This window comes from Gopherus evgoodei, chromosome 22, assembly GCF_007399415.2.
Source record: "Gopherus evgoodei ecotype Sinaloan lineage chromosome 22, rGopEvg1_v1.p, whole genome shotgun sequence".
In the NCBI taxonomy this organism is placed as follows: domain Eukaryota; kingdom Metazoa; phylum Chordata; order Testudines; family Testudinidae; genus Gopherus; species Gopherus evgoodei.
Genome location: NC_044343.1, coordinates 10,349,412 through 10,375,515, shown reverse-complemented (window position 1 = coordinate 10,375,515; position 26,104 = coordinate 10,349,412). Strand labels below are relative to the sequence as shown.

Below are 26,104 nucleotides of genomic sequence, written 5' to 3'. Positions count from 1 at the left end.
GCCAGAGCTTCCCCCCCCACACCGCACCCTCAATCCTCTACCCTAGCCCTGAGCCCCTCCAACACCCCAAACACCTTATCCCCAGTCCCAGCCAGAGCCCTCATCCTCCTGCACTCCAACCCTCTGCCTTATCCCTGAGCCCCTCCAGCCCCACAAACCCCTCATCTCCAGCCCCAGACAGAACCCTCACACCCCTCTGCACCACAATCCTCTGCCCTAGCCCTGAGCCCCTCCCACACCCCAAACACCTTATCCCCGTCCCAGACAGAGCCCTCACACCCCTCTGCACCACAACCCTCTGCCCTAGCCCTGAGCCCCTCCCACACCCCAAACACCTTATCCCCGTCCCAGACAGAGCCTTCACCCCCCAGATTCCTACTCTTGCCCGAAGCCCCTCCCATATCCCAAATGCCTCATTCCCAGCCCCAGACAGATCTCTCACCCCCTACTCCCTCCCAAACCCCTCATCCCCAGCCCCAGCCAGAGCCCTCATCCCCCTGCACCCTAATTCTCTGCTCCAGCCCTTAGCCCCCTCCTGCATCATGAACCTCTCATCCCCAGCCCCATCCCACACCCCACCCTCTGCCATAGCCCTGAGCCCTCTTCCACACCCCAAACCTCTCATCCCTAGCCCCACCACTGCATCCCCTCCCTGCCCAAACTCGCTCCCCGAGCCTGTACCCCCTCCCTCCGCACCCTCTCCCATCCCCAAACTCCCTCCCAGCGCCTGCACCCGTCCTGCACCCCAGACCTCCTCCCCCACCCAAACTCCCTCCCAAAGCCTTGGGCAGGTGGGGGGCGGAGTTTTGGGGGGGGCAAGTTGAGGTGGGGGCACCACCAAAATTTCTACAAACCTGCCACCCATGGAAATACATGGTTAAATCAGGGCCTGAAAGAGAGAGACACGGACAAGCTGGACAGGATTGAGAATGGAAGGAGGGTAAAAAGACACTTTATAGAGAAGGGAGAAGAAAGGAAAGGAAAGGAAGAGGAAAAAACTGAAGAGAACAGTAAAGAGCTCAGAAGAAGAAGAATGTGCTGAGTGCTATAGGCAAAATTAATGTGAGGGAACCAGAGACTGAAAAATCCAGAGGAAGAGAGAGACAGAATTTGAAACAAAGAATGTTTAGAGATAATAGCAGGAAAAACTCCATGGGACACAGACTAAGTTAGGAATGGATATAGAGGTGATTTTTTTTTAAGATGCCAAAATGTTATAAGAAAATATCAAAAAGCTTGGTCTGAACTGTGTGGAGAAAGCCAAACAGTCACATCCTTGGAAGGGTAGGGTAGGGTAGGGTAGGGTGGGGTGGGAGGATCTAGTTGGAAATGAGGGTCAGCAAAGGATCCCAGTGTTAATACCCCCACCACCACCACATACACACACACCATAGGTTGGGGAGGGACATGTGCTTTGAAATAAAATATATTCATGAAATATTGATGCCAGAGGCTTGGCTGGCTTTAGCTAAGAAATTCCTAATGCTGCTCTAGCATCATCACCTTCAAAACACTTGACAAATATTACATCCATTAAACTCACAACATGCTTGTGTGGTAGGTTAATATTCTCTCTTCCTCAGACTGGGACACTGAAGCACAGAGAAATGAAATAAATTGACATACCTGGGGTCACGGAATGACTGTATCAGAGCTTGTATCACTTCCCCTACCCACTGTCTGGCTTGTCCATTTTGATTCTAAGGTCTGTCTCCTAGAACGGTTATACAGAGCTAGCACGATGGGGCCCCATTTTTCAGTTTGACTACTACAATCTTCTTCTTAGCATAAGCACAACGTGCCTCAGGTCCCATGTGACCAGGATTCATCACTGAATTTGGTCTGCTGGTTGAATCGTTCTCTTCCCTGGTCCAGACCGGGTACTGATGGGGAGTGCAGTGTGAATGCTGATCTATGACCCCTACTGCAATAAGAATAATTCAGATTTAGAGAATTGGGATCAGAGTCCTTAGCCCTAGTCCTGTGCTCAGGCCACCTTTCCCTCTGTTTTTGCTTGTGTTGGATGGGCAAAGGAGAGGGGCACTGGTACTGTTGGGGAGCTGTGTCACTCGGAGATTTGGGCTCCACTTGGATATTTTCTGTGTTAAACATTTAAAGTCTACCAGACCAGTCCTGAAAGTTTTTGATTTCCGCATGTTTCCCAAATGGCAGTGAAAATCCAGCAGTCTGCACTTCAGATAAATCATGCTGGGACTAGGAAAAAACACTCCCCACTTCCCCCTCCCTCTCCTCCCTCCCCAGCATATTTTGAAACAACTCAATCAGAGAGAAGGGGGGTGGCTGGAGTAACTTTTCTATGGATAGAGAACAATTGAGCTCTGTATGGTTTTTCATCGTTAAAATGCTTCCCTCTAGCAGTTTGTTAATCTGTGGCATTCGAAAGTAATATGCATGCACATGCAAACATCAGTTCAGTCTTGCTCCACTCAAGAGTCGTAAGGAGTTTCGGTACAAGTGGGAGAGGGGTATGCTAATATCATCATCACATGGGGCTTGCTCTGGTTCCTTTTTCTCTGCACGTAGCATATGTCTGAAACCAATAATGTCTGAGTCACTGTTACCCAGTCACAACACAATCCTGGCACAGAGTCAAATACTCAGGCATTTTTTTCCTTCCTTCTAAAGGAAAATGTCTATGCACTGTAGATCATTCTTGGTTTTGTCCCTAGAAGGGGGTGGTGGTGAAGGTGTGGAGGATGATGAAAAGCTTCTCCCGCAGTGTGACCCCTGTGAGGAGGCAATAGCAGGTTTCTTTTATTATTTTAAATGTACAGTCTGGTAGCCATTATAGGCCTGAGGTGAGTCAGAGTCCCATTGTGCCAAGCAAAACGCTAGGTAAAAGTTCTCGACAAGCTACATGACAGTGCAACAGAAAGGGGGCCTAAGACACAGCCCCAAAGTGGTGGTGCTGTTCAGTGCTGGAGATGGAAGAGACTATGATCAGCTGCATGCCATGCTGGGGGAACCCTACCAGTACCTCCACCACTGTCCATGGACACCTGCAAGGGAGGAGTCTCACACAACATGGAGGAGGATTTTGTGGATGAGGAAGAGGAGGAGGACGATGCCCAGCAGGCAAGTGGAGAATCCGTTCTCCCCGGTAGCCAGGACCTTTTCATCACCCTGGAGCCAATGCCCTCCCAAGGTGGGTTTCCAGACCCTGAAGGTGGAGAAGACACCTTTGGTGAGTGCACATTTGTAACTACACTAAAGGGGTTAAAAACAATTGTGTTTAATGTTTGATTTGCCCTGAAGAATTGGGATGCATTTATGGCCAGTACAGCTACTGGAAAAGTCTGATAATGTGTCTGGGAATGGAGCGGGAATCCTCCAGGGACATCTCCATGAAGCTCTCCTGGAAGTACTCTGAACGACTTTGTAGAAGGTTTCTGGGGAGGACTGGCTTATTTTGTCCTTTACGGTAGGACACTTTACCATGCCAAGCCAGTAGCAATACTCTGGAATCATTGCAGCACAAAACGTGGCAGCAAATGGTCCTGGGTTTTGGCTGCATTCATGCAACATCTGGACTTTATCTTTCTGTGTCAGCCTCAGGAGAGTGATATCGTTCATGGTCATCTGGTTGAAATAGGGGAATTTTTGTAAGGGAAGAGTAAAAGGAACCCCGTTCATGCTGGGCTGTTTGTGCATGGCTAAAAGGGATCATCCTGGAGAATAGCCATGTGGTGTGGAGAGGGGTGTGCTGCACATCCAACCCAAAAGCGCAGCCCCTTCCTTTTAAATGGCAAAACCAGCTGGCATTGCTTGCTATGGGAAAGGAGGGTGCTGCTTTGAAACCATTCCACATATTTTGAAGGCGGAAGATGCCAACCCCACGTAACCTTTGGCTTACCATTGCTGCCTGGAAACTGAATTCTGTTGCCCAGCCGTGTGTGATGTCACCATACCGGCAGGCACTCATTATAAAATGCAAAATGTGACCTTGTACCTAAAGCACATGCTGTCTGCTGTGAATTGCTTGATTCACTGTGAAAGAGTCTCCGTTTTCTTCTCAGAAATGTATCTTCTTAAATTTTACTCTCCTTTTTATCCTCCCTGCAGGAGCAAATGTTCCTATGCTCCCTGTATCATCTCTATCCCTGAGGTTATTGCTGATTAGAAGGCGAAAAACACACTCATGATGACATGTTTTCAGAGCTCATGCAGTCCTCCCGCACTGATAGGGCACAGCTGAATGCATGGAGGTATTCAGTAAGTGTGATCAGAACATGCAGGAGGAGATGCTGAGGCTAATGGAGGAGCAAACAGACATGATCAGGAATATGGTGGAGCTGCAGGAAAGGCAACAAGAGCACAGACAGCTGCTGCATCCATTGTATAACGGCCTGCCCTCGTCCCCAAGTTCCATATTCTCCTCACCCAGATGCTCAAGAATGTTGGGGTGGGAGAGGCTCTGGGCACCCAGCCTCTCCACTCCAGAGGATGGCCCATTCAACCAGTTTTGATTTGTAGTGTGGCTACATTAAGCAATGTGGCCTTGCCTTCCCTCCTCCCCCGCCCCACCCGGGCTACCTTGTCAGTGATCTCACTTTTTTAAAAATAAAGACTGCATGGATTCAAAACAATAAGGACTTTATTTCCTTTGCCAGCTGTGGTTGAAGGAGGGAGAGGGATTGGCTTACAGGGAATTAAATTCAACAAAGGAGGTGGTTTTGCTTCAAGGAGAAACACACAACTGTCACACCATAGCCTGGCCAGTCATGAAACTGTTTTTCAAAGCCTATCTGATGCGCAGCGTGCCAAGCTGTGCTCTTCTAATCGCCCTGGTGTTTGGATGTTCAAAACTGGCCACCAGGCAATTTGCCTCAACCACCCAACCTGCCATAAATGTCTCCCCCTTACTCTCTCGGATATTATGGAGCACAGAGCAAGCAGCAATAACAAGGGGAATATTGGTTGCGCTGAGGTCTAACTTAGTCAGCAAACAGCACCAGCGAGCTTTTAAACATCCAAATGCACATTCTACCACCATTCTGCACTTGCTCAGCCTATAGTTGAATTGCTCCTTACTACTGTCCAGACTGCCTGTGTATGGCTTCATGAGCCATGGGAGCCAGGGGTAGGCTGGCTCCCCAAGGATAACTATTGGCATCTCAACATCCCCAACAGTAATTTTCTGGTCTGGGAAGTAAGTCTCTTCTTGCAGCTGTTCGAACAGCCCAGCGTTTCTAAAGATGCAAGCGTCATGCACCTTTCCCAGCCATCCCATGTTGATGTCGCTGAAATGTCCCTTGCGATCCACCTGTGCTTGCAGCACCATTGAGAAGTACCCTTTGCGGTTTATGTACTCGTTGGCAAGGTGGTCCAGTGCCAAGATAGGGCCATGCATTCTATTGCCCCCTCCCTCCCCACAGTTAGGGAACCCCATTGGAACAAATCCATCCACTATGACCTGCACATTTCTCAGAGTCACTACCCTTGCCAGCAGAAGATTAGTGATTGCCTTGGCTCCTTGGATCACAGCAGCCGCCATGGTAGATTTGCCCACTCTGAACTGACTCCAGACTGACTCGTAGCAGTCAGGCATTGCAAGCTTCCACAGATCTATTGCCACTCGCTTCTCAACTGTCAGGGCAGGTCTCATCTTGGTATTCCTGTGCTTCAGGGCGGGGGAAAGCAACTCACACAGTTCCATGAAAGTGGCCTTACTCATGAGAAAGTTTCGCAGCCATTGGAACTCATCCCATACCCACAACACTATGCGGTCCCACCAATCTGGGCTTGTTTGCTGGGCCCAGAATCAGCATTCCCCTGTATCAAGCTGCCCCACTGCCGCCATGATGTCCCAATTGCCACATCCCGTGCTTTCAGGAACGTCTGTGTCCATGTCCTCCTCACAATTGTCCTCGTGCTGGCGTCTCCTAGCCGGGTTCTGCACATACCGCAGGATAATGCGCATGGTGTTTACAATGCTCAGAACAGCAGCAGTGAGCTGAGCAGGCTCCATGCTATGGCAGCTGCACCAGTAGCCCAGGAAAAAAGGTTCAAAACTATTGTTTGCCGTGGATAGCTATGCACAGTGCACCACTCTGTGAGTTGATGCTAGCCATGGTATTGAGGCTGCCCTCCACGGACCTACTGCTTAATGGGGACATACACGATCGATGGTATAAAATTGCTTTCTAAAGATTGACTTCTATAAAATTGACCTAATTTCATAGTGTAGACATACCCTTACTGTGTAGTGCTGTTAAACTGCTGCCAGACTTCACTCCAGAGGTGCATTTCCGTGGTAGGAGAATCACAGAACTGATCCTGTGAAGTGAGCTTTACATATTGTTTGACTACTGAAGATTTAGGACTAAAGATACTGCCCAGAAAACATGGAGGACAATAGCCCCAAAATAAAATGAAATTATGGGGTGAGATAAAAGATTTTTGGGGTGAGGGGCACCCTAATGCTAAATCTTGCCATATGGATGAGCCCAAGCATTTCATGTTTATAAGAATAGGCAGAAAAGTCTTGCAATGCTCCTGGGTGAAAATCAATCATAAATGGACTACAAAGCTGACTTCCCTTGGACTGAGTGTGCCTTGACATGACCTTGAGGCTGCACATTTGCTGAGGGTCAGCAACGAGAAATGCGCTCAGATATCCATTTATACAGGATTCTCCAGGAAAAAGCAAAATCTACTGTAGTAGTGTCAAAAGAAAGTAAAAGCTGGGTGGATTTTCCTAAAATTTCAGTGTGCTCCAGCTACATGTCCAGGGGCCTCTTTACACCAAGCTTGTGGAGAAGGGTGTGTCCAAGAAGCATGCAAGAAGTATTTTGGCAAGATGGCTATGTAAACTGGAATTCCAAACGCACCTTGCTTTCTAAAGGGTTGCTCAGTAGCATCATCTTATCCTTAGGGAAGTTTATGTAGTTCAGTAGCTACATAAACTATCAGTAAAGCTCACTCACTCTGAGTCACTGTTTTCCAAACAGAAGTTACCATCTTCCATATAAAGACTTGATTTGACAGGTACTCTGGTGGTTCAAAGCAATCTAGCTAGGATTGTTATTATCCCATAATACAGTGGGGGTGGCAGGTGGGGGAGTTAGTATGTGAGCGGAGGGGAGGTTTTAAATGTACCACAAGGGCTGCATGAACAGGATGACAAAGGGCAGAAGATGGAACTGGTCTTCTTTTCACACGATAATGGAAAGTGAAATAGCTACCAAATGTATTTCCACAGAAGTTGCCTATAACTCAGGGTCAAACAGTTCTAGCGAGGAACTCATTAAAAGGATTCTTGTGAGGCTTTTTCTACAAATAGAGAATTTGATAAATTCCTTCTAAACAGCTGGGAGGACTTGACACCTACTTAGAAACAACCTAACTCTCTCTCATCTCAGGGTCACCACAAAAAGGAGAGGGATCCGAGTAGGGTGACCAGATACCAAGTCTAAAAAATCGGCTAGGGGGTAATCGGCACCTATATAAGACAAAGTCCCAAATATCAGAACTGTCCCTATAAAATCAGGACATCTAGTCATCTTAGATCCTAGGCTGGGATGAAAAGAGGTGCTCCAGTTCTGTGTGAGCAGTTGTAGCTAGTCTCTCATCCTGAAGAGAGCAGGCACAAACAATCCCTAACAGCTCTGAGAACCCCTCCAGCTTGGCAAGCATGGTAGGATCATGAACTCTCCCTTGAACTACCAGAAGGAATAGAGGAAAAGATGTATGTGACTTTCCCACTCCAGTGGATGGAGAAGCTGTCTCATCTTGGTGCTCTGTTCAGAACCCCAGTGTGTTCAGCAGTGCGACATATAGAGCTGTGTCTGCCCCCCAGAGAAGAAAGATCTCCTCCATTACCCAAAGATCCAGGGGCTGGGTCAATTAATAATCAGATGAGTCATTACATTTTCCCTTTCCTAGCAGGAAAATGGCAACTACCAATGTCCTGTTGGACACTGCTCTGTGCCACAAGCAGTGCTTCCCAGCAAGGGTGACACAATCCTCTTCCTCTCTGCTTTTTAAATAAAACATGGTATCTTGACTGTCTAGTTGGATCAGGACTACTTTTTGGGATATCAAAACATTGAAGACTCTTTTTGCACATAAATGAGGATTGTGTGTAGATACTGTTCCAGGAGAAACCAAATTAGTTGGGTTTGAAGTCCTGCTGAACTTCCCTGCCCTGGTAGGATGCATCCATCATTAGTATGATTTGATTGAGAGGCAGTGTGAACTGAACAAGGGTGTAAGAAACAGGGACTCCTGAGCTCTAATCTCAGCATTGCTATTGTATGGGCTTGTCTGTGCCTCAGTCTTCCTATCTTTGATATAACATAAGTAGGGTGACCAGACGTCCCGATAAAATTGGGACCATCCTGATATTTGGGTGGTTGTCCTGCGTCCCGACTGATCTTTGGTCGGGATGCAATTTGTCCCGATACTTCACTCCGCTGGCAGCACTGGATTTTTTTTTTCCTCTTTTTTTTTTTTTTTGCTCCGCCAGCAGCACTTGGCTTTTTTTTTTCATCCCTGCTCCACCGGTGGACCTGCCCCCGCCCCCATGGGGCCCAATATTTTCTTCATTTGATCTGGTCACCCTAAACATAAGGATAGTAAGTTTACAGCTTCCTAAAGATGTTGTAAGGATTTAATGAATTACAAGTGCATTACAAAGCATTTTCATCATGCAAAAACAATATATAAATGCCAAGTGTTTTTATTAGTGGTATACCTGCTGTATGCTGCCATAGGGATCTACATGATTATCCTCTATGTATACACTGCCTTCAGGGAACTCCAAAGTTGTCAGTTTAATTCATATTCTGTAGCCCATTCAGTTCAGTACTTGATTTAACATAACTACAAAGCTGTCACGCTGAGTGTATTGTTCCAGCAGCTGCAGCAAGCGAACTTGCTGACTCTGATTGGTTCCATTCTTGAGGGAACAGGATGTGTTCCCATTGAACTTGGCTGTGAGGAGAATGAGCCCCAAAATGGGGCTCATTCTGAATCACCATTGATGGCAATTAGTAAATTAGACCTTGAACGTGCTCTGTAGCTCCCAATGCTGCTTGGCTGCTGTCAGTCAGGGAATGAGTTGATATGTGTCTGGTAGCCAAACTGTGATGATATTTGGGTGGAATCACTGCACTGTGGGGAATATTAAAAACTGGGAATTCAGAAATCTGTGTGCTGTCTTGGAAGGTGCCATACACCAAGGACGAAGGCAAGGAGATGTTGTCCTAGTGAGACATCCATCATAATCTGAATCTATTAAAACATACAATAAACCTGTGATGCTCACTGTGACTAGCTATTGAGGCCAAGAGTTTAAATAGGGATTATTCATTTATATGAATAACCACTAATAAATAGTCTCACTAGCTAGAATATCTGGAGCATATTCAAGGGCTAATTTGCTAATTGCGGTCAATGTTAGTTTATTTGCGCAATATCAGGCACTCTTTTGGAACACCCTTTCTTCAGGCGCTCTTCTGAAACACTTGGTAGAAATACCTTCCTCTGAAGCATTTAGTATAGGTCATGATTGGAAACAGGATACCAGATTAAGTATCTATTACTATGATCCAGTATGGAAATTCCTACACTGTTGTGTTCCTTATATCAGCCCTTTAAGTGCAATGCCATCAGTGTAGTACTATTATTTACAATTCTCTAGCACCTTTTCTCTGTTGCTCTGAAGTGTTACAAATGTGTCCGAAGCCTTAGATATGTGTAGGGAGGGAGATAGGCATTCTTATTTCCAAATTTACAGAGGAGGAAATTGAGGAACAAAAATGTTAAATTACTTTCCCAAAGACACTTCAAAACAATGGCACAGCTGGAAGTAGAACCAAGGAGTTCTGATTCTCCATCAACGGCTTTAAGTATTAGACTAAGGCCTGGTCTACACTAGGAAATTAGGTTGATATAATGATGTTGCTCAAGGGTCTGAAAAATCCACCCCAGAGCAAGGCATTTAAACTGACCTAATCCCCAGTGTAAACAACACTAGGCTGATGAGAGAATTCTCACATCAACCTAGCTACAACCTCGAAGGCCTGGTCTACACTAGGGGGGCAATCGATCTAAGTTATGCAACTTCAGCTACATGAATAACATTGCTGAAGTCAACGTACTTAGATCGACTTACTGTGGTGTCTTCACCACAGTGAGTCGACTGCTGCCGCTCCCTCGTCAACTCCACCTGCGCCTCTCACGGCGGTGCAGTACAGGAGTCGACGGGAGAGCGCTCGGGGATTGATTTATTGTGTCTAGTCTAGATGCGATAAATCGACTCCTGCTGGATCAATTGCTTATTTGGCGGGTAGTGTAGACATACCCTTATGGTGGTGGCATACCTATGCCAACGGGAAAATTCCTCTGATTGGCAGTAGGTAGTGTCTTCACTGAAGTAGCACAGCTGCAGCGCTGGAGTGTTAATTCAGAGCTTATCCACGCTTGCCTCTGAAGTAGAAAGTCCCTCTGGACTGGGTTAGTACATCTTTGTGAGGGAGGTGTGCCTACACTAGTGGACAAGAGAGGAATAAACAGACCCCCTAGTGCACTGTTACTTAGGAGAGACAGGAATATCCATCATGATTCGCTGGATCATTGCTATGAAACATTACAAGATGGCCTTTCAGGGCATTCCACTGAGGCATGGACAAAAGCTGCAGTGGAACTAGTCAAACCTGTCAATCTAGGTTAAACAATAAAACTCAAATGTCTCAACTTCAGCTTCTGGAGGTTAAACAATAACAGCCATAGAGTAAAGTACCTTAATTTGTATCCAGAGAATTTTTTTTAAAGAAGCTGAAGGAGGACTGGAGAGCTCAGGATAATGAAACAAGCCTATTAATCAAAAGGTCTCTGGTCCAAAGCCCAGGTCGATAGTGACTAAAAGTCATTACTGTTTGATGGCTGCTGGGTGGTTTACATGAAAGTTTCCTACTGTGACAGTGATCTATTGTCCATGTCTCTCAAACATACAGAAGCATTGAAGGCACAACTGCCTGACAGATACTTAGCTTACTGCTTATTTTGATACCTCTATCATTCCATGGGTGGCAATGACAGCATTCCAAATGCAAGCTGGTTTGGCTGCGCAATGAGTAATCTCATCAAAGGTGGCATTCTGTGATCGTATACTCCCCTAGGTAGCAAAACTTCTGCACAGACTTGAGCGCCGTTGATCGTAATAATTGGGTAGACATGTGCATTCCTGGCACACGTTGGCACAGTAGTTCAGTTTTCTTTAGGCTGATTTGATCTCACTCCCACATGAGGCAACTCGATCAGTTCCATATGTGCTGTCTTTGGTCTGTTTGCAGGATCAAATGGTGGGGCGAGATTCCCAATATCAAAATCTGTAACGGTTGTTGGATGTCTGCCATTCAAAGCATGCTCTTAAAAGATTAGCTGTTGATTTTGTTTGTATGGCTGACTCTGATATCCAAGGCCATATTTTATAGTCAGCTAAAGCAACGCACTTGTTCTCATGATGTCCAGTACAAATAATTCAAAAACACACTGAAGTCAAACTTGAGAGCATGTCTGGTTCACCTAGCAGCTAGGAAACAAGAGCCCCTGACAGAGTAAGGTGGTGGCAGACTTATCATATCACCGTTTACTGCTTTGAAGCAAGGTGTATTAACACTTTGTGTGGAAACTGAACAGCACAAAGCAAGGATAGAACAGCCTGCAATGGTCATAGACAATCTTGTGGGACAGACATGTAACCGTGTTTGCTATTTTGGCATTGGTCTGATTGCACATATATGTATTCACCTACAGCGTTTGCTGAATTCTTGTATGATGACATGAGAGCCTCAGGGTGACCAGATGTCCCGATTTTATAGGGACAGTCCCGATATGTGGGGCTTTTTCTTATATAGGCTCCTATTACCCCCTACCCCATCCTGATTTTTTGCACTTGCTGTCTGGTTACCCTAGGCAGCCTCCATATGAAAGTAGTAGGTTCTCAGTCTAATTTCCAGAGGACAAATATCCACATCACAAAATTAACACTAATTGTCCCTGTCATGGAAGACTCAGCAGAGAAGTCTAGGACTGAATAGGCCACAGAAACTGAACTCTCGCCTCATCACAGAGAGAGCGAGAGAGAGAGTGTCCAAGTCAGCATAGTGATTTTTCCCAACTCCACTTCTGCTAATTATCACTGTACAAAGAGTTATGGGCAAATATTGTCTCAGATACTGATGGCAACAAAGGCAAAAGCCTGGGTCTTGCACAATGCCCTAGTAAATAGGCTTTGTGGAGGAGATCTCTGCAGAGGTTGGAATCCTCCCATCTCCTAGTCGTGCACCACCAGAAGGAGCTGGTCTGTGGCTGTTACTGCAGCCTCAGGTTTGTGGGCCCAGAACTCTTTTGTATATTATAGACTTATAGAAATAGATCTTCTAAAATAGTTCAAATGTATTACTGGCATGTGAAACCTTAAACTAGAGTGAATAAATGAAGACTCGGCACAGCTCTTCTGAAAGGTTGCTGACCCCTGATTTACACTGTGAGATCTTCCAGGAGGGGCCTGGTGCTCCTTACATGTATGTACCAAGCCCAGTTTTTACACCTGGGTCATACAACTGTGAATCTACTGGCCATACCACAGTACCCTCTGTATTTTCCCTTCCCCAAAGGGACACGTAACCAAGGCTGAGCAGTGTGAAGCAGGATCATCATAGTATTTTTGGACTTGGACACTCCCCCACCACGCCACTTCTGCTGCCCATTAAGTTTGCAAGACTTGGCCCCAACCATGGCCAATGTTTTAGCAATGGCTAGTGAACTACCATTCCAGTGTTAGCGCCTTTCTGAAGGAGAGCGTGACACACACAATTTATTCCAGGCTAAATTGCCTACCCTGCCCAGAAGGTTTCATTTTATTTATGGGAAAATATGCTAGTTAATAATCTCACAGAAATGATCTAACTGGGGAAAAGTCTCCTCTGACTAAATCCATTCTGATTAACTGTTTGGCAAAATGTTCAGGCAGGAGAACTGACTCTGAACTGATTCCTGACAGAGCAGTTTTGCATGGGTCTTAACATTCGAACTGCTGGCATCCGTTTGTTTTGATAACATTTTCAAACCAAATTACGAGTTACAAAAGCAGCTCCACACTATGCACTTTCTCGTCCCTAACGTTGACCGTTACAGGCCCAACAGGAATGAAACGAGAACAGCCAATGCTACAGAGAACCCAAAAAACAACAAACAAGGGTGGAGTAAGAATAGCTCATGCTGTAAAGAATCATCATAGTTGCTGAACAGTTCTGTAAAATAAAAGGGAAGCTGAGCCAAAAGCAAACAACTAAACCCAGCAAACAAACAATCTAGCACGCAGCTGGGTGCAGGGATCCGCAGTGTCATGAAGGAATTCCACACAGCCATTGGACCCCACAAATAGTAATTACTCACACTCAAGCAGGGATTTGTTTTCTTAAGATCTGATTCTGCAAGGGGCTCTGCACCCCTTTTTTCTCTCCACAAATCCAGGGGGAATTAAGGGCATTCAACACCACTCTGGAGAGACCCAGCACCTCACAGGACTGGATGCTTTGTAAGGACCTGATTTTGCTCCTATTACATTACGTGAAAGCAATCACAATGAAATCCGTGCAAGCGGAATCAGTGAATGAAAGTGAATGAAAACACTTGTTTAAAACAGGCATATGATATAGTATAGCATGACAAGGACATTCCAATATCTTCTATTTTATTGGTTATTAAATGTGAATTTATTCCATTTATTCACAATTCTCAGCAGGAACAGGAAATTTTATGCAAGATTAAAGTTTATGGAACATCTTAATATACAGAACTGTAAATCCACAAGCTCAAAAACCATTCAGGCAAATTTCAGTTGGTACAAATGTTAGGGTGCAGAGGTTTGATAGTATCCTGTGTTTCTGTGAGGTCTGTCTGATCAGACTTCCTGCTCTTAATTCTCTTTGTTTCTCCACTGATCCTTTTATTTATGAATTATTGCTTTTTATATGGAACCCACACCTAGTGCTTGATCCTGCAAAATGATGGGAATAGGATACTTGGCACTTCTCAGGAGGTGCTTTAGCACTTTGCAGGATTTGGCCCTTAAAGCATAGAATGGGAAGCGATTTAAAGTATGCTATGTCTGTTTATTGGACCTGGATCCAAGAACACTGCAAACCAGCTGGTTGAAGGAGAGAAACCAGGGATTGAAAATTACTTTGGGGTGAGGTATGTGATTTGCTGTAAGTAATTTTGGCACAGTGTACAGCTAGCAACCCAAGTTGAGGGCTGGCCACTATTTATTTGCAGGTTTCATATTTCATGAAGCACCTGGAAAACAAATGTTTTAGAATGCTGGAAAGCAGCTAAGAATCCCGGCTTTGCTTTGCAGTAGCATGTAGCATCTAGGTGGTTTGCAAGATATTTGACCTTGAAAACAAATTATTCTCACAAGAAAGAGTCAACGGACTTGAGAGCTTTTAAAGACAAAAACAATGATGCTGTAAATTTTGTGCCCCGCAAAGCTCAGGTTAAGTTAAAAGACTACAACTAACTTTTTTTTGGAGGGAGGGGAGGAAGGGGAATGTAAAACCGGCAAATTGACTAAACTGAAATCTGGGAGGAAATGAACCAGAAGTTTTGAGGAAGGAGACTTGCAGGCCTAAGAGCGCTTCTTATAAGATCCACTGCAAATAGAAATTTGCTGTGCTTGTGCTGTATTTGTTCAATGCTTTGGTATCATGCCTAATGAGATTTTATTTTCGTGCTTCCCCGACCCCCAACAGTAGACTGTGGATGGGCATTTGAGAGATCCCGGGAATACAGAATGTTATGCTACAGGGTGAGGGAGCTAGCATACATACTGATTTCTGTGAACTATATACACTGTATATATGGCATAATAGTTTTAGGTTCTTGGGAGACACTTTAGTCTCATATTCGCTTGTCTTGTTACTTGATTACATCTATATTGAACTATTAACAGTAAGAACAAATTCTTGCTGCAGTTGAAGGGAGAAAGCAAATTGGCAATCAAAATTACTTGATTTTTAAAGTAGGGGGACTCACAATTTGTCAAAATGTTTTTTCACTGTTTTTGTGGGCTTGTTAGGGGGAGAGGGATAGCTCAGTGGTTTGAGCACTAGCCTGCTTAAACCCAGGGCTGAGTTCAATCCTTGAGGGGGCCATTTAGGGATCTGGAGGAAAAAAAAAAAAAAGTTGGGGATTAGTCCTGCTTTGAGCACAGGGTTGCACTAGATGACCTCCTGAGGTCCCTTCTAACCCCAATAGTCTATGATTCTAAAACAATGCAAGAATTTAACAGCTGCTGCAGGGAGTAATATTTCTTTGCTGCATTTCCCTAGCCAGCAGTCAGAGGTGGAGTGAGTCCCATGCTGCTGCTAACATAACAAGCAGTTCCTATTACCACATTCAAGAAGAGCTACAATAGTCTAATTCAGCTAAGCGGAGAAAATATAGGCCATTATTCATGTCCCCCCTCTAAGTCGAAATATCAATTTACTGCCCTTATTTGCATTTAGGGTGACCAGATGTCCCAATTTTAGGGTCTTTTTGTTAAATAGGTTCCTATTTACCCCCCCACCCCAGTCTCAGTTTTTCACATTTGGGGAACCAGCATCAATACTTTCTGGGCTAATAAATGTTTCTAAGCACTGGTCTTGTGTCATATGATCAGCAACACTTTCAACTCTTGTAGAAACAATAATACTGGGGAGAGGGGAGACCTAAGAGTTACCTATCTAGCCCATTGCCCTCCATATGGCACATCCATCTCACAAATTTGGCCATGAAAAATGCATCATGGACCATGAAATCTGGTCTCCCGCCATGAAATCTGGTCTTTTGTGTGCTTTTACCCTATACTATACAGATTTCCTGGGGGAGATCAGTGTTTCTCAAACTGGGGGTCCTGCCCCAAAAGGGAGTTGCAGGGGCATCGCAAGGTTATTTTTGGGAGTTTGTTTTATTGCCACCCTTACTTCTGTGCTGCCTTCAGAGCTGGATGGCCGGAGAGCAGCGGTTGTTTGCAGGGAGCCCAGCTCTGAAGGCTGTGCCCTGCCAGCAGCAGTAAGGGTGGTGATCCCATATCATGCTACCCTTACTTCTGTGCTGCTGTCTGCAGAGCGGGGCAGTCGGAGCGTGGCAGCTGCTGACTGAAGGTCGAGCTCTGCAGGGAGCAGCGCAGCAGTAAGGGTGGCAATACCTTCAGAGCTGGCTACCGGCCAGCAGCTGCCACTCTCCAGCCGCCCAGCTCTGAAGGCACGACCACTACCAACAGCAGCAGAGCAAGACTAAGGATAGCAGTACTGCAGCTTCCCCTACAATAACCTTGCAATCCTCCCCCCCAAAATCCTTTTTGGGTCAAGACCCTTACAATTACAACACCATCAAATTTCAGATTTAAATAGCTGAAATCATGAAATTTATGATTTTTAAAATCCTCTGACTGTAAAATTGACCAAAATGGACCGTGAATTTGGCAGGGCCCTATCTATGAACAACTGTTAGATACGCTATGAGCATGGGCTGCAGTTGCCAATGACCTAAAGGGCGAAAGCTACATCATCCTCTATCCTGAACAACCCTGTTCAGATTCTCATTTTCCCAATGGCTATAAGGGAGGCTTGGGAAAACACCAGAGACTGGATCTAAAGTTCACACATCAGTAAACCAGATAAGAAGAGGTGCTTGTAGGGTTATTAGGGTTTCATCTTTCCTTCAAGGCACAGAGGCATGTCAGTGCTGGAATATTCCTGATCTCTGCTGGTTTAGGAAACAAGGATTATACAAATATTTTGATATTCCTATTTTCATCATTGGAATGGAACACAACTGTGCCAGATTTTCTTATTTAAAAAAGGACACTGGTGCCTGTCACCTCAGCTCCCTAAAAAAGCCATTAACAAATATACTGTCTCAAGCACCAAGTTAAAGATGAAAGCTGCTACAATTTGTTCCATTTTACCTGCAGCCCCGGGAGTCAACATAATTATACAGAACTGCTATTAAATATATAAATAAATATTACTAGCAATAATAACTCCTGTCACTATGATAACAGTCCTGGAGTCAACCTGAACATTCATCCCTGTGGAAGACTTTTCTCAATAATACACAAAGCAAGACTCGGCAGCTCTTATCTGCTGTGTTGCAAATTTTGGCCTGAATATGATCACTGAGCTGCCACTCTCTTATTGTTTCAGGTTAGTTTTTGTATAACACAGTAATCTGCAACTGGCTTCAGATTCAAAAATCAATGGACAAACGTAGGGAAAGGGATGAGATTAGATACTAGTGTTTCTTTCACCTGTTTCGTGCTCATGGGGTTAAGCACAGACACTTCTAGCAAAGAATTTCTCCCTCACATCCATTACTCATCCTGCCCTGAAGACAAGTCATTGGCTGGCTAGGTGAGGTCTGTCACATGAGCTTTGCTGCAGAACAATGCTTTTTTGGCAACAGTATTTATGTCACAGTTTTGGCCAGGGTGGTTTCAGGCCATAGCAGATCAGTGGAGATTTGAACATTATTTTCATTTCATATGTTTTATTGATTAAGTCTCTGTACATGTGCTCAGAGTTTCTGGATGGGCATGTCTTAAAATCACAATAAACAAAAGAATATACAAAAACAATGGCCAAAATCCAGCTAATCTCTGTAGCTAATACTCTCTCCCTGGCCACAACTGTCTTAAAAAACAAACGACCATTCACATTCATCAAAAAACCATGACCTTGAAAACTGTATTGTACAAATATAATATTTTTGACAGTTCCTTTCTGTTATATATACCTTTCTCCACATGCTTTATGGTAACTTAGAGAGTACACTGAATCCCACTATTCAGACACACACAGCACCAGGCAAACCTTTGTTTTAAGATCTCCTTTGTATCTATGATAATAGGATTATCCGTCCAGTCTCTGCCTCCGAGTTTGGTTTTGAAAAGAGGGCTTGTGTGATCTGAAAGATTGTACATTAAAATAGATACACTTGACCCAATTAAAGAAAGTTTTGTCATTGGAATACAGTAGTCCTTTCCTGCTTCTGTATTATTCTAATCTTTTCTTTTTTAAATGCATTTAATACAGGTGAAAGGTGTTTTGAAAAGGGAGTTGGCCGTGGCCACCCAGGCAAGTCAGCAAGAGAATCCATGTTTCTTGACTTCCAATCCCATGTCATTTCCTTTGGACATACTTGGACCCTGATCCTGCAGTCAGATCAAAGGAGGCAGACCCTGTACAGATCCAATTGTAAGAGCAAGGCTTTGGTTTCTAAAATGCTTTTGGATGCTCAAAAGCACAACAGGTTTCCCTACTGATGTAATGTGTTTGCTGTTGGAGGAAGAACTTCTGCTATTAAAATGGCCAGTGTTTGTTTACTTCCTCATTGGGGTACACAGTGCAAAAATGAGTTTGTACATTTTAGACTATCACTACCAAATTTCCCCCCTGCCACATGGAACTATGAATTTGTGTGAATAAATATTTCTTACAGAGAAGTACTATTATACCTATGACCAAGATTAAAACAAACAAGGAAAAACTTAAAAATTAGGAATGTTTAAAAATTGTGCACTGCCAAAAAAATGTCTATCTGCGGGTTTGCTCTTCTAGAAAGATGTACTGGGTTCAGGATATATTTTTTCAAAACATCTGGAGTGTTTTAACAAGGCTAGCATAATCACCATGAGCTAGGGCAGAGTGAAATTCACCCAGGTCTGTGTGGAGACCTATGGACTTCAGTAAGTCTAAGTGCATTGGGGAGGTTCATCTGCATGGAGCAATTTGCAGCACCAAGGTTTCAGTGAGTATTTTTGTCCAATTAATTCTTTTCCTCCTTCCTTCGGGCCTTAGAAATAACACCGAGCTACATTAAAAACAATGTTAACACAACATTAGGGCTGTAAGCCAAACTACATCTAAGACCCAAGAAATGCAAAATGTAGGGCCCTGCCAACCCCTGCTAATGTGGCCACACTGCACCTTACTGGGTATTTTCTGAAGTTGGTGTGGGAGTTGGAGCGAGCTGTGGAGGGGGAGGAGAGGCCAAGGAGTCAGTGGATGGGTTGGGGAGGGAAAGAAGTTGGTGTGGGGGCTGGGGTTAGTTGTGGAGGAGGAGGAGTAGGTGGGTAGGGAAAGGAGTTGGTGAGGGAGCTGGGGCTAGCTGGGGAGGGGAGGCCAAGTTGTCAGTGGGCAGGTGGGGAAGGGAAAGGAGTCAGTGTGGGAGCTGGGGCTAGCTGGAGAGGGGGTGAGGAGGCCAAGGAGTCAGTGGGTGAGCGGGCGAGGGACAGGAGTCGGTGTGGGAGCTGGGGAGGGGGCGGGGAGAACAAGGAGTCAGTGGGTGGGGGAGGGACAGGAGTCGGTGTGGGAGCTGGGGAGGGGGAGAACGAGGAGTCAGTGGGTGGGTGGGGGAGGGACAGGAGTCGGTGTGGGAGCTGGGGTGGGTGAAGAGGCTGAGTAGTCGGTGGGCAGGGGAGGGACAGGAGTCGGTGTGGGAGCTGGGGAGGGGGCAGGGAGGCCGAGGAGTCAGTGGGTGGGGGAGAGACAGGAGTTGGTTTGGGAGCTGGGGCTAGCTGGGGAGGGGGAGGGGAGGCCAGGCCAAGTTGTCAGTGGGCAGGCGGGCGAGGGACAGGAGTCGGTGTGGGAGCACAAGGAGTCAGTGGGTGGGGGAGGGACAGGAGTCGGTGTGGGAGCTGGGGAGGGGGCGGGGAGAACGAGGAGTCGGTGGGTGGGGGAGGGACAGGAGTCGGTGTGGGAGCTGGGCTAGCTGGGGAGGGGGCGGGGAGGCCGAGCGGCTCCCGGCAGAGAGGCTGCGGGGATCACTAGGGACCAGGCAGGTTTCACCACAGACAAGAGTCAGAGGACGCCACACACGCTCAGCGCATGCGCCCAGCGCCTCCAGCCCCCTTACCTCAGGCAGTGAGAGGCGAACTCGAGACACGAAACGAGCTCTCCGGGGGGCCAACACATCAAACGCTGCTCAGCCCACTCCGTCCTCAGCCAATCAGAACCGCCGAGCTAGTAAAGAGCCCACTCTAGTCCCCGTTATCGTCATCCTCCTCACCAGCCAATAGGAAGAGAGCTCATTCCCCCTCCCCCCCCGTTATGGTCCTCAACCAATGGGGAGTCACCCTCCCTGGCGGACAGTTGGCCGTTTACCACACAGGGGCCGTCACCCTCTGGAAGGCGTGGCCACCCGGAGGGGCGTGGCCAATCTCCAGGAGCGGCTATATAAGGGGCCGCTGGGCGAACAGGCGCCATTTTGTACAGCAGAGCCTGGGCCGAGGGGGGGCTGCGGAGGGTTTCGGGGTTCGGACCAGAGCGGCCGGATGGTGAAATCCTCCCTGCAGCGGATACTCAACAGTCACTGCTTCGCCAGAGAGAAAGAGGGGAATAAAAGCACCATCATCATCATGCCCGCCGTGCTGAGCCTCCGTGCCGGACAGAGCAGGTGAGGCGCCGGGCCCGCCTCAGCCCTCGGGCCCGCCTCAGCCCTCACCCCCTCGGGCCTCTGAGGTGCCCCCCGCCGTGCCGAGCCGCTCAGCCCGGGCCGCCCGCATCATCCGCGGCTCTGCGTTGGTCCTGGGCCGGGCCTTGTGCCCCTCGAGGGCAGCGCCCTGAGCGTGGGCGCCAGGCTCATCTCGAGGGCGTCCTGGCCCCCCAGGAGGTGGGTGGGGGGTGGAGATCACGTGGGCTGGCTGGAGGGGCTGGGCAGTGACGTAGCCCCTTTGGGGCTCCCCTCCCGCCAGGGCACAGGCCTCATGAGGCCCTTTCACCGCCCCCCCCCCGCACGTGGGAGTCGTCGCTCCCTCCTCCCCCACAGGCCTTGTTACTACTTCCCCTTCGAGCAGGTGAGTCCCCTCCCCCGCTTGCTTGGGGGTGGCCTGCAGATTCCCCGGGGCCTGGCTGAGGCCACCAGTAGCCCCTGGACAAACACATCTCAGGGCCGCATTAAACTAGTCTCCACATGAGCAGAGCAGGAGCTGCGGTGAATAACGTTCCCTTCCCCATAGCACTGTTAAATCCTCGCACGCACTAATGCCATCATTAAAATAACAAAGCGCCTAACCTGCCACGTGACAGTTAAAGGGCAGTTAGATGTAAACAGCAGCCACGTAACTGGCTGCTGAAATTGCCAGGATAGCTAACAGATCAGCAAAGGCATGAATGTATTTTGCTGAAACAGTGGTGACTTGTGGCTACTCATCAATAAAAGTCCTCAGTAAAGAAAAACCTAATAGAAATGACTACGACAAAGCAATAGATTGTTTCTGGTATGAAGGCATTTCCTCTGATGATTGGAAGGTGATTAATTCAGAATGACAGAAGAGTGAGAAATGAGAGCCTTTATGTAAGGGTATAGTTACATACATGGAAACTAATCAAGGTGCTTAGCCTAAAGTAGAACCTAAGAGTGTTATAAAAGCTGCTTGCTTAATCCTCTGATGCAGTTTAAACTATGACAGCAATTGCTGGGATGAAAACAGATGAAAATTACTGTGACCTCTGCAGGGGACAAAGTAGCTATCAAACTAGTTATGCATTATAAGTCTGGCTTTCCCTTTTCAGAAGCTATTTTTGTTAGATAATGTTGTGGTCCAAAAGGAAGGCCATGTAGAGACCACACAGTGAGCCCAACTTTAAAATGTGGTATTAAAAGTAGCTCCCAAAGCTAAATGAGCCTTTATGCTACAGAACTCTATAGAACTGCATATATGGGGGGTGGGGTGGTTAAATACAAGTGCTTAGTAAGTAAAAATGTGGTTCTTATCACACGAGGACAGTGAGATACATTGCTTTATAATGAACCTCGAAAGGAATATTAAAATCAGTTTAATGCATGGGTTAGAGCACCAGTTGAATTCTTTACTGGAAAACTGCTGCACTTTGGAAATTGAATACAACTGAAGGCTCAGATACAATTGATATCAATTGGTCCTAGTCTCTTGTAACTTTATGCAGTATAATACATTCATATTATAGCCTCACAGTGGTCCCCTTTATTGATCACTTTCAGCAGATGATATTGTACCTATCAATATATAGCTGTTCAAAGGCTTTCTAATGAGTGGTCTGTTTGTCTCACCACAATTTTCTGACTGATTTGGAACTCTCAAACACGTTTGGACTGAGCAAAATGGTGGATTATTTTGTACATGTTTATACCGATTTGCAAATGGCTGCTGGAACTCACAGATAGGACGATTGTGAAAATTTCCCTAAGGGCCTCGATTGCTGCATCTGCTGAGATGACGCAACCAAAGTGTAAGCCTGCAGGGTGAAAGATGGTGCAGAGGGAGGGGCTAGTGGGCACAGCAGTCATTCTTGTTACTGTATAAAGCTGATCAGGCAAGCAGGCTTACTGATATGAAACAACTTGTGTAGAAAAATTAGGTTTAATCGTAGCTTCAAGAGGATGGAATGCTTTAAATAGAGGGTTCTGTAGTAATGATCAGTATTAAATTTAGCAGAGCCGTATAAATGCTCTCTGCATTGGAAATTTTCATAAAAATGCTCAGTATGAAAACTTCAAGTAGGTTTTCAGATTAGTGATATTTTAAGGTAACAGTCTTCAATTTTTTACTAAATATGTTAAAATGTTTATTATCACAAGTGTACTATTTCCTCGTGAGCTTTGAATGGTAAAAACAATTTGGAGATGCCAAAAAACAATTAGAATCTACTTAAACTCTCCAGAATGTAGAGAAACAATGTGAGTACTTCCAGAACAAATCAGCACAAGGTCTGATTTGTATGCACAGGGCCTGGGACATCTGCCAAGGAAACACTGTTTCACATAAAAATGAAAATCATGAAAAAATGATTATAAAATCAGTTATAACTAAAACTATAGTTAACCTTAGAATTGGGAATTATAGACCAGTGCTACTGTGATCAAAATGTTCATACATAAACTACAAACTGGTCCAGAGGGAGGAAGAATGTCAAGTCTCAATTCTTGAATGTGCAGAACTTTTATTGGCTTCAGTGGGAATTACTCATTAAAATTGTGAGATTGGACATGAAATGTTTCTAAATTATGAAATAGCCTCCATTTGTCACGCCTGATAACATTTATAGGTTAATTTAACTGTAAAATTTATAATTAAGTTCTTAGATCGATTTTGTGTTTTTCAGCCTGAACTTTAAATGTCATCAAATCCTTGGCTTTCCTCACATTTGTGGACTTGATAGCTTAAGCATCATGGGTGTACATTTAATGTGCCTCTTTTTTGTGAACATAGGCCCCTTGCAACCTACATGTTTTTGTCCTGTGTCAAGGAGACTGGCACTCCTTTCCCTTTGCTGGATAAATGAAAGTTAATTAAGACTTAATTTTGCTTTCATAAGCTCAGGCCAATAGCATGTTTTCAATGTGTTTCCTGTTTAAAATGTGATATAAAACGTGAATGCTGCTTGTTTTATCTAGGCTTTATGTAGTTTTAACTGAAATCATGATTTTCTTTAGTTCCAGGGTTTCTTTCAATTGCTGTAGTAACCTGGGTCCGGGGCCTCGGTGGTGCTCCTGATGTCCCTCACCCACCCCTGAAGATCCCAGGTGGGCGAGGGAATAGTCAGAGGGATCACAATCTTTCAGCTAATTTATTTTATTCTGTAAGTATATGCAATCTAATGCCAGGCAGTCTTAGCTTCATTTTCTTAGTTTATTAATAACTCTTCATATGGTGAAGACTATATCAGAAGGTTATAATACAAATCCTGACTGCAGTGCTCAAGAATTTTGTGCACTTCCATGAGTTTAATTTCAAATTTGTGATGAATTAGTAGTAACTTGCCATCTTATTGTAACAGGATAATCGGCTGAATGTAACAGAGGAACTAACATCTAATAACAGGACAAGAATTCTCAATGTCCAGTCAAGGCTTACAGATGCCAAACATGTTAACTGGAGGGCAGTGCTGAACAGCAACAATCTATATATTGAAATTCCCAGTGGTGCTCTGCCTGAAGGGAGCAAAGACAGGTATGCAGGATAGAGTGTAATATGCCCTTTAACATCTCTTTTACTTAATTAACTTCAGTACTCCTGAAGAGTGATACTTCTGCATTGGCTACATCCACTTACATCTGATGATGGGTTTATCATGCAGACTTTCTTCTGTTCCAGTCATGACAAAATCTGATTTATTATTCCTATTTTCGGCACGTGCTAGTGAGAATGTAATCTAAATCTCACTTGTTTCATTTCACACTGTGATCCTGAGTCTTCAGAGATGGAAGCTAGCTCTAAAGCAGCATAAACATACTTGCCTTTAGCTATTGAGCTCTTGCTTTTTTAGCTGCAGAAAGGTTTAGTCTGACTTAAGCTCATCAGTTAAGGAGGAAAGTCAACTTATTAATGGGAAAAAGGATTACATGGCTGGTTTGTGCTCTTACAAGTAGAGGAACACCAGATATTCCACTTTTATTCATAAACCCTTAACTAACTTCTGTCGGTATTTGGGCCTTAAAGTGCAGTGGCACCTATCACTGTTAAGTGTGTTTTGCTAATTCTGAGTGTAAACCTGGAAGTCTAACTGGGCTGTGTGACTTCAAGGGTAAATCTGAAGAGGGCTGATACACAGCCTCTCTTAGCTGTCAGTGTGAACCTGGGTACTTACACTGCTTCCTGATTCAGGCACACAAATTTGCAGGTGCAGATGTGCCCATGAGATCACTTGCTTGAAAATTTGTCCCCACGTAGTTTTGTGCCTCCACAACATTGCTGGAAGGAGTTGTCTGTCTCACTGATATTCCACTTTAGTTTTGCAGTTCTTCTTGAGTTTGCTGAAGAACAGCTTCAAGTTGATCATGTCTTCATTTGCTTCCACAAGAATAGAGATGACAGAGGTGGGTGTAAACTGAAGCCTGTTCAATTGCTTTCACCATGTAACTTCAGTAATATAGAAAAGTAGCTTCATATAAATGTAATTGCAGTATATCTGTAGAAATTGGTCTCTTCAGATGTCTCATTACTGCTCTGTTGGCCACTAGGGATTGTCTAGTGACCCGAATATCAGATTAAATTTGTATTCTTTCTACTTTTTGCAGCTGCATTGCTCCGTACTTTCAGCTTTTTGGGCTTTGAGATTGTGAGACCAGGGCATCCCCTTGTCCCCAAGAGACCAGATGCTTGCTTCATGGCCTATACGTTTGAGAGAGATTCTTCAGAAGAAGAATAGATTGCAATGTTTGCCTCTTAGAGCTTTCTTGTTGTCTATAAAGATGAAACTGTAGAAATTTTGTCAACATCTGTTATACAGTACTTATAATTGTTTGTTCTTTGTACAAAATATTGTGACCAACTGCTCTGGTGGTGGGATGTTGAAAATTTCAAACTTCATCTTTTCTGAATTTGTGCGCATGTTGTGATTGTGCAAATAAATGCTCACTCCAAATTAGCAGTATATTTCTTGAAGTTTAATATTGTGTTTGTGATACCGAAGTATTTGCTTTAATTCTAAATAAAAATTTATATTTTACTTTTTATTGCTGGTTTAAGATGTTTAAGACTTCCCTGTGGCGGGGAAGCTGTGTCCCAGGCTTTTGAATCAAAATGGTAGGTAAGGCCTGCCGAACTAACTTTAGTCTACCCTCCTTGCTGACTTCGTAATGTGACCTGTCTGTATGTATTAATCACTTATGTCAAGTGTACCTTGTACCCACACCTCAGTGGTACATAAATTTACATTGATCTGAGCCAGCTTTTCAGCACCAATGATGTGTTCAGTTAGACCAGTTAATATTTCGTTGGGTGATCAGTGGCTGCTATTGAGGAAGAGTCTTGGAACTGCTTGGGGTGCCTGAACATGTACAAAGCCACAGTCCTTGTTCAGTAGTGGTTTTTCATGATGATGAAAAGGATATTACCTTGGTAAAAGGAAGACTGACTGGTGTAAAAATAGGTCTCTGACTTGGCTGCTTGCTTTACCTTGTAGCCTGTTTGGATTTACTTTCAGTAAAAATGGAGTTGGATACCTTGAATAAAGACCACCATTCCACCTATTTTTGATCTGTAATGTGACATCTGGATGGTCTTATACAGTGTCACATGACCATAATCTGCCAGTATTTGACCTCC

The 26,104-nt window shown here is 45.0% G+C and overlaps 2 protein-coding genes across 2 annotated transcripts in view; one reads left to right on the top strand and one right to left on the bottom strand.

The window, feature by feature from the left end:
* Nucleotides 1–20,033, bottom strand: part of JSRP1 (junctional sarcoplasmic reticulum protein 1) — a 61,864-nt gene extending 41,831 nt beyond the window's left edge. Inside the window, exon 1 of the mRNA XM_030540280.1 lies at nt 19,933–20,033. The gene's annotated coding sequence lies outside the window, so the exon portion shown is untranslated. The remainder of the gene's footprint in view (nt 1–19,932) is intronic.
* Nucleotides 20,034–20,272: 239 nt separating this feature from the next.
* Nucleotides 20,273–25,505, top strand: OAZ1 (ornithine decarboxylase antizyme 1). The gene is given in 6 exon segments (XM_030540455.1): nt 20,273–20,472; nt 23,491–23,548; nt 23,550–23,636; nt 23,835–24,007; nt 24,788–24,873; nt 25,075–25,505. Coding segments are annotated over 6 exon segments (657 nt in total). The 5' UTR covers nt 20,273–20,350; the 3' UTR covers nt 25,206–25,505.
* Nucleotides 25,506–26,104: the final 599 nt, after the last annotated feature.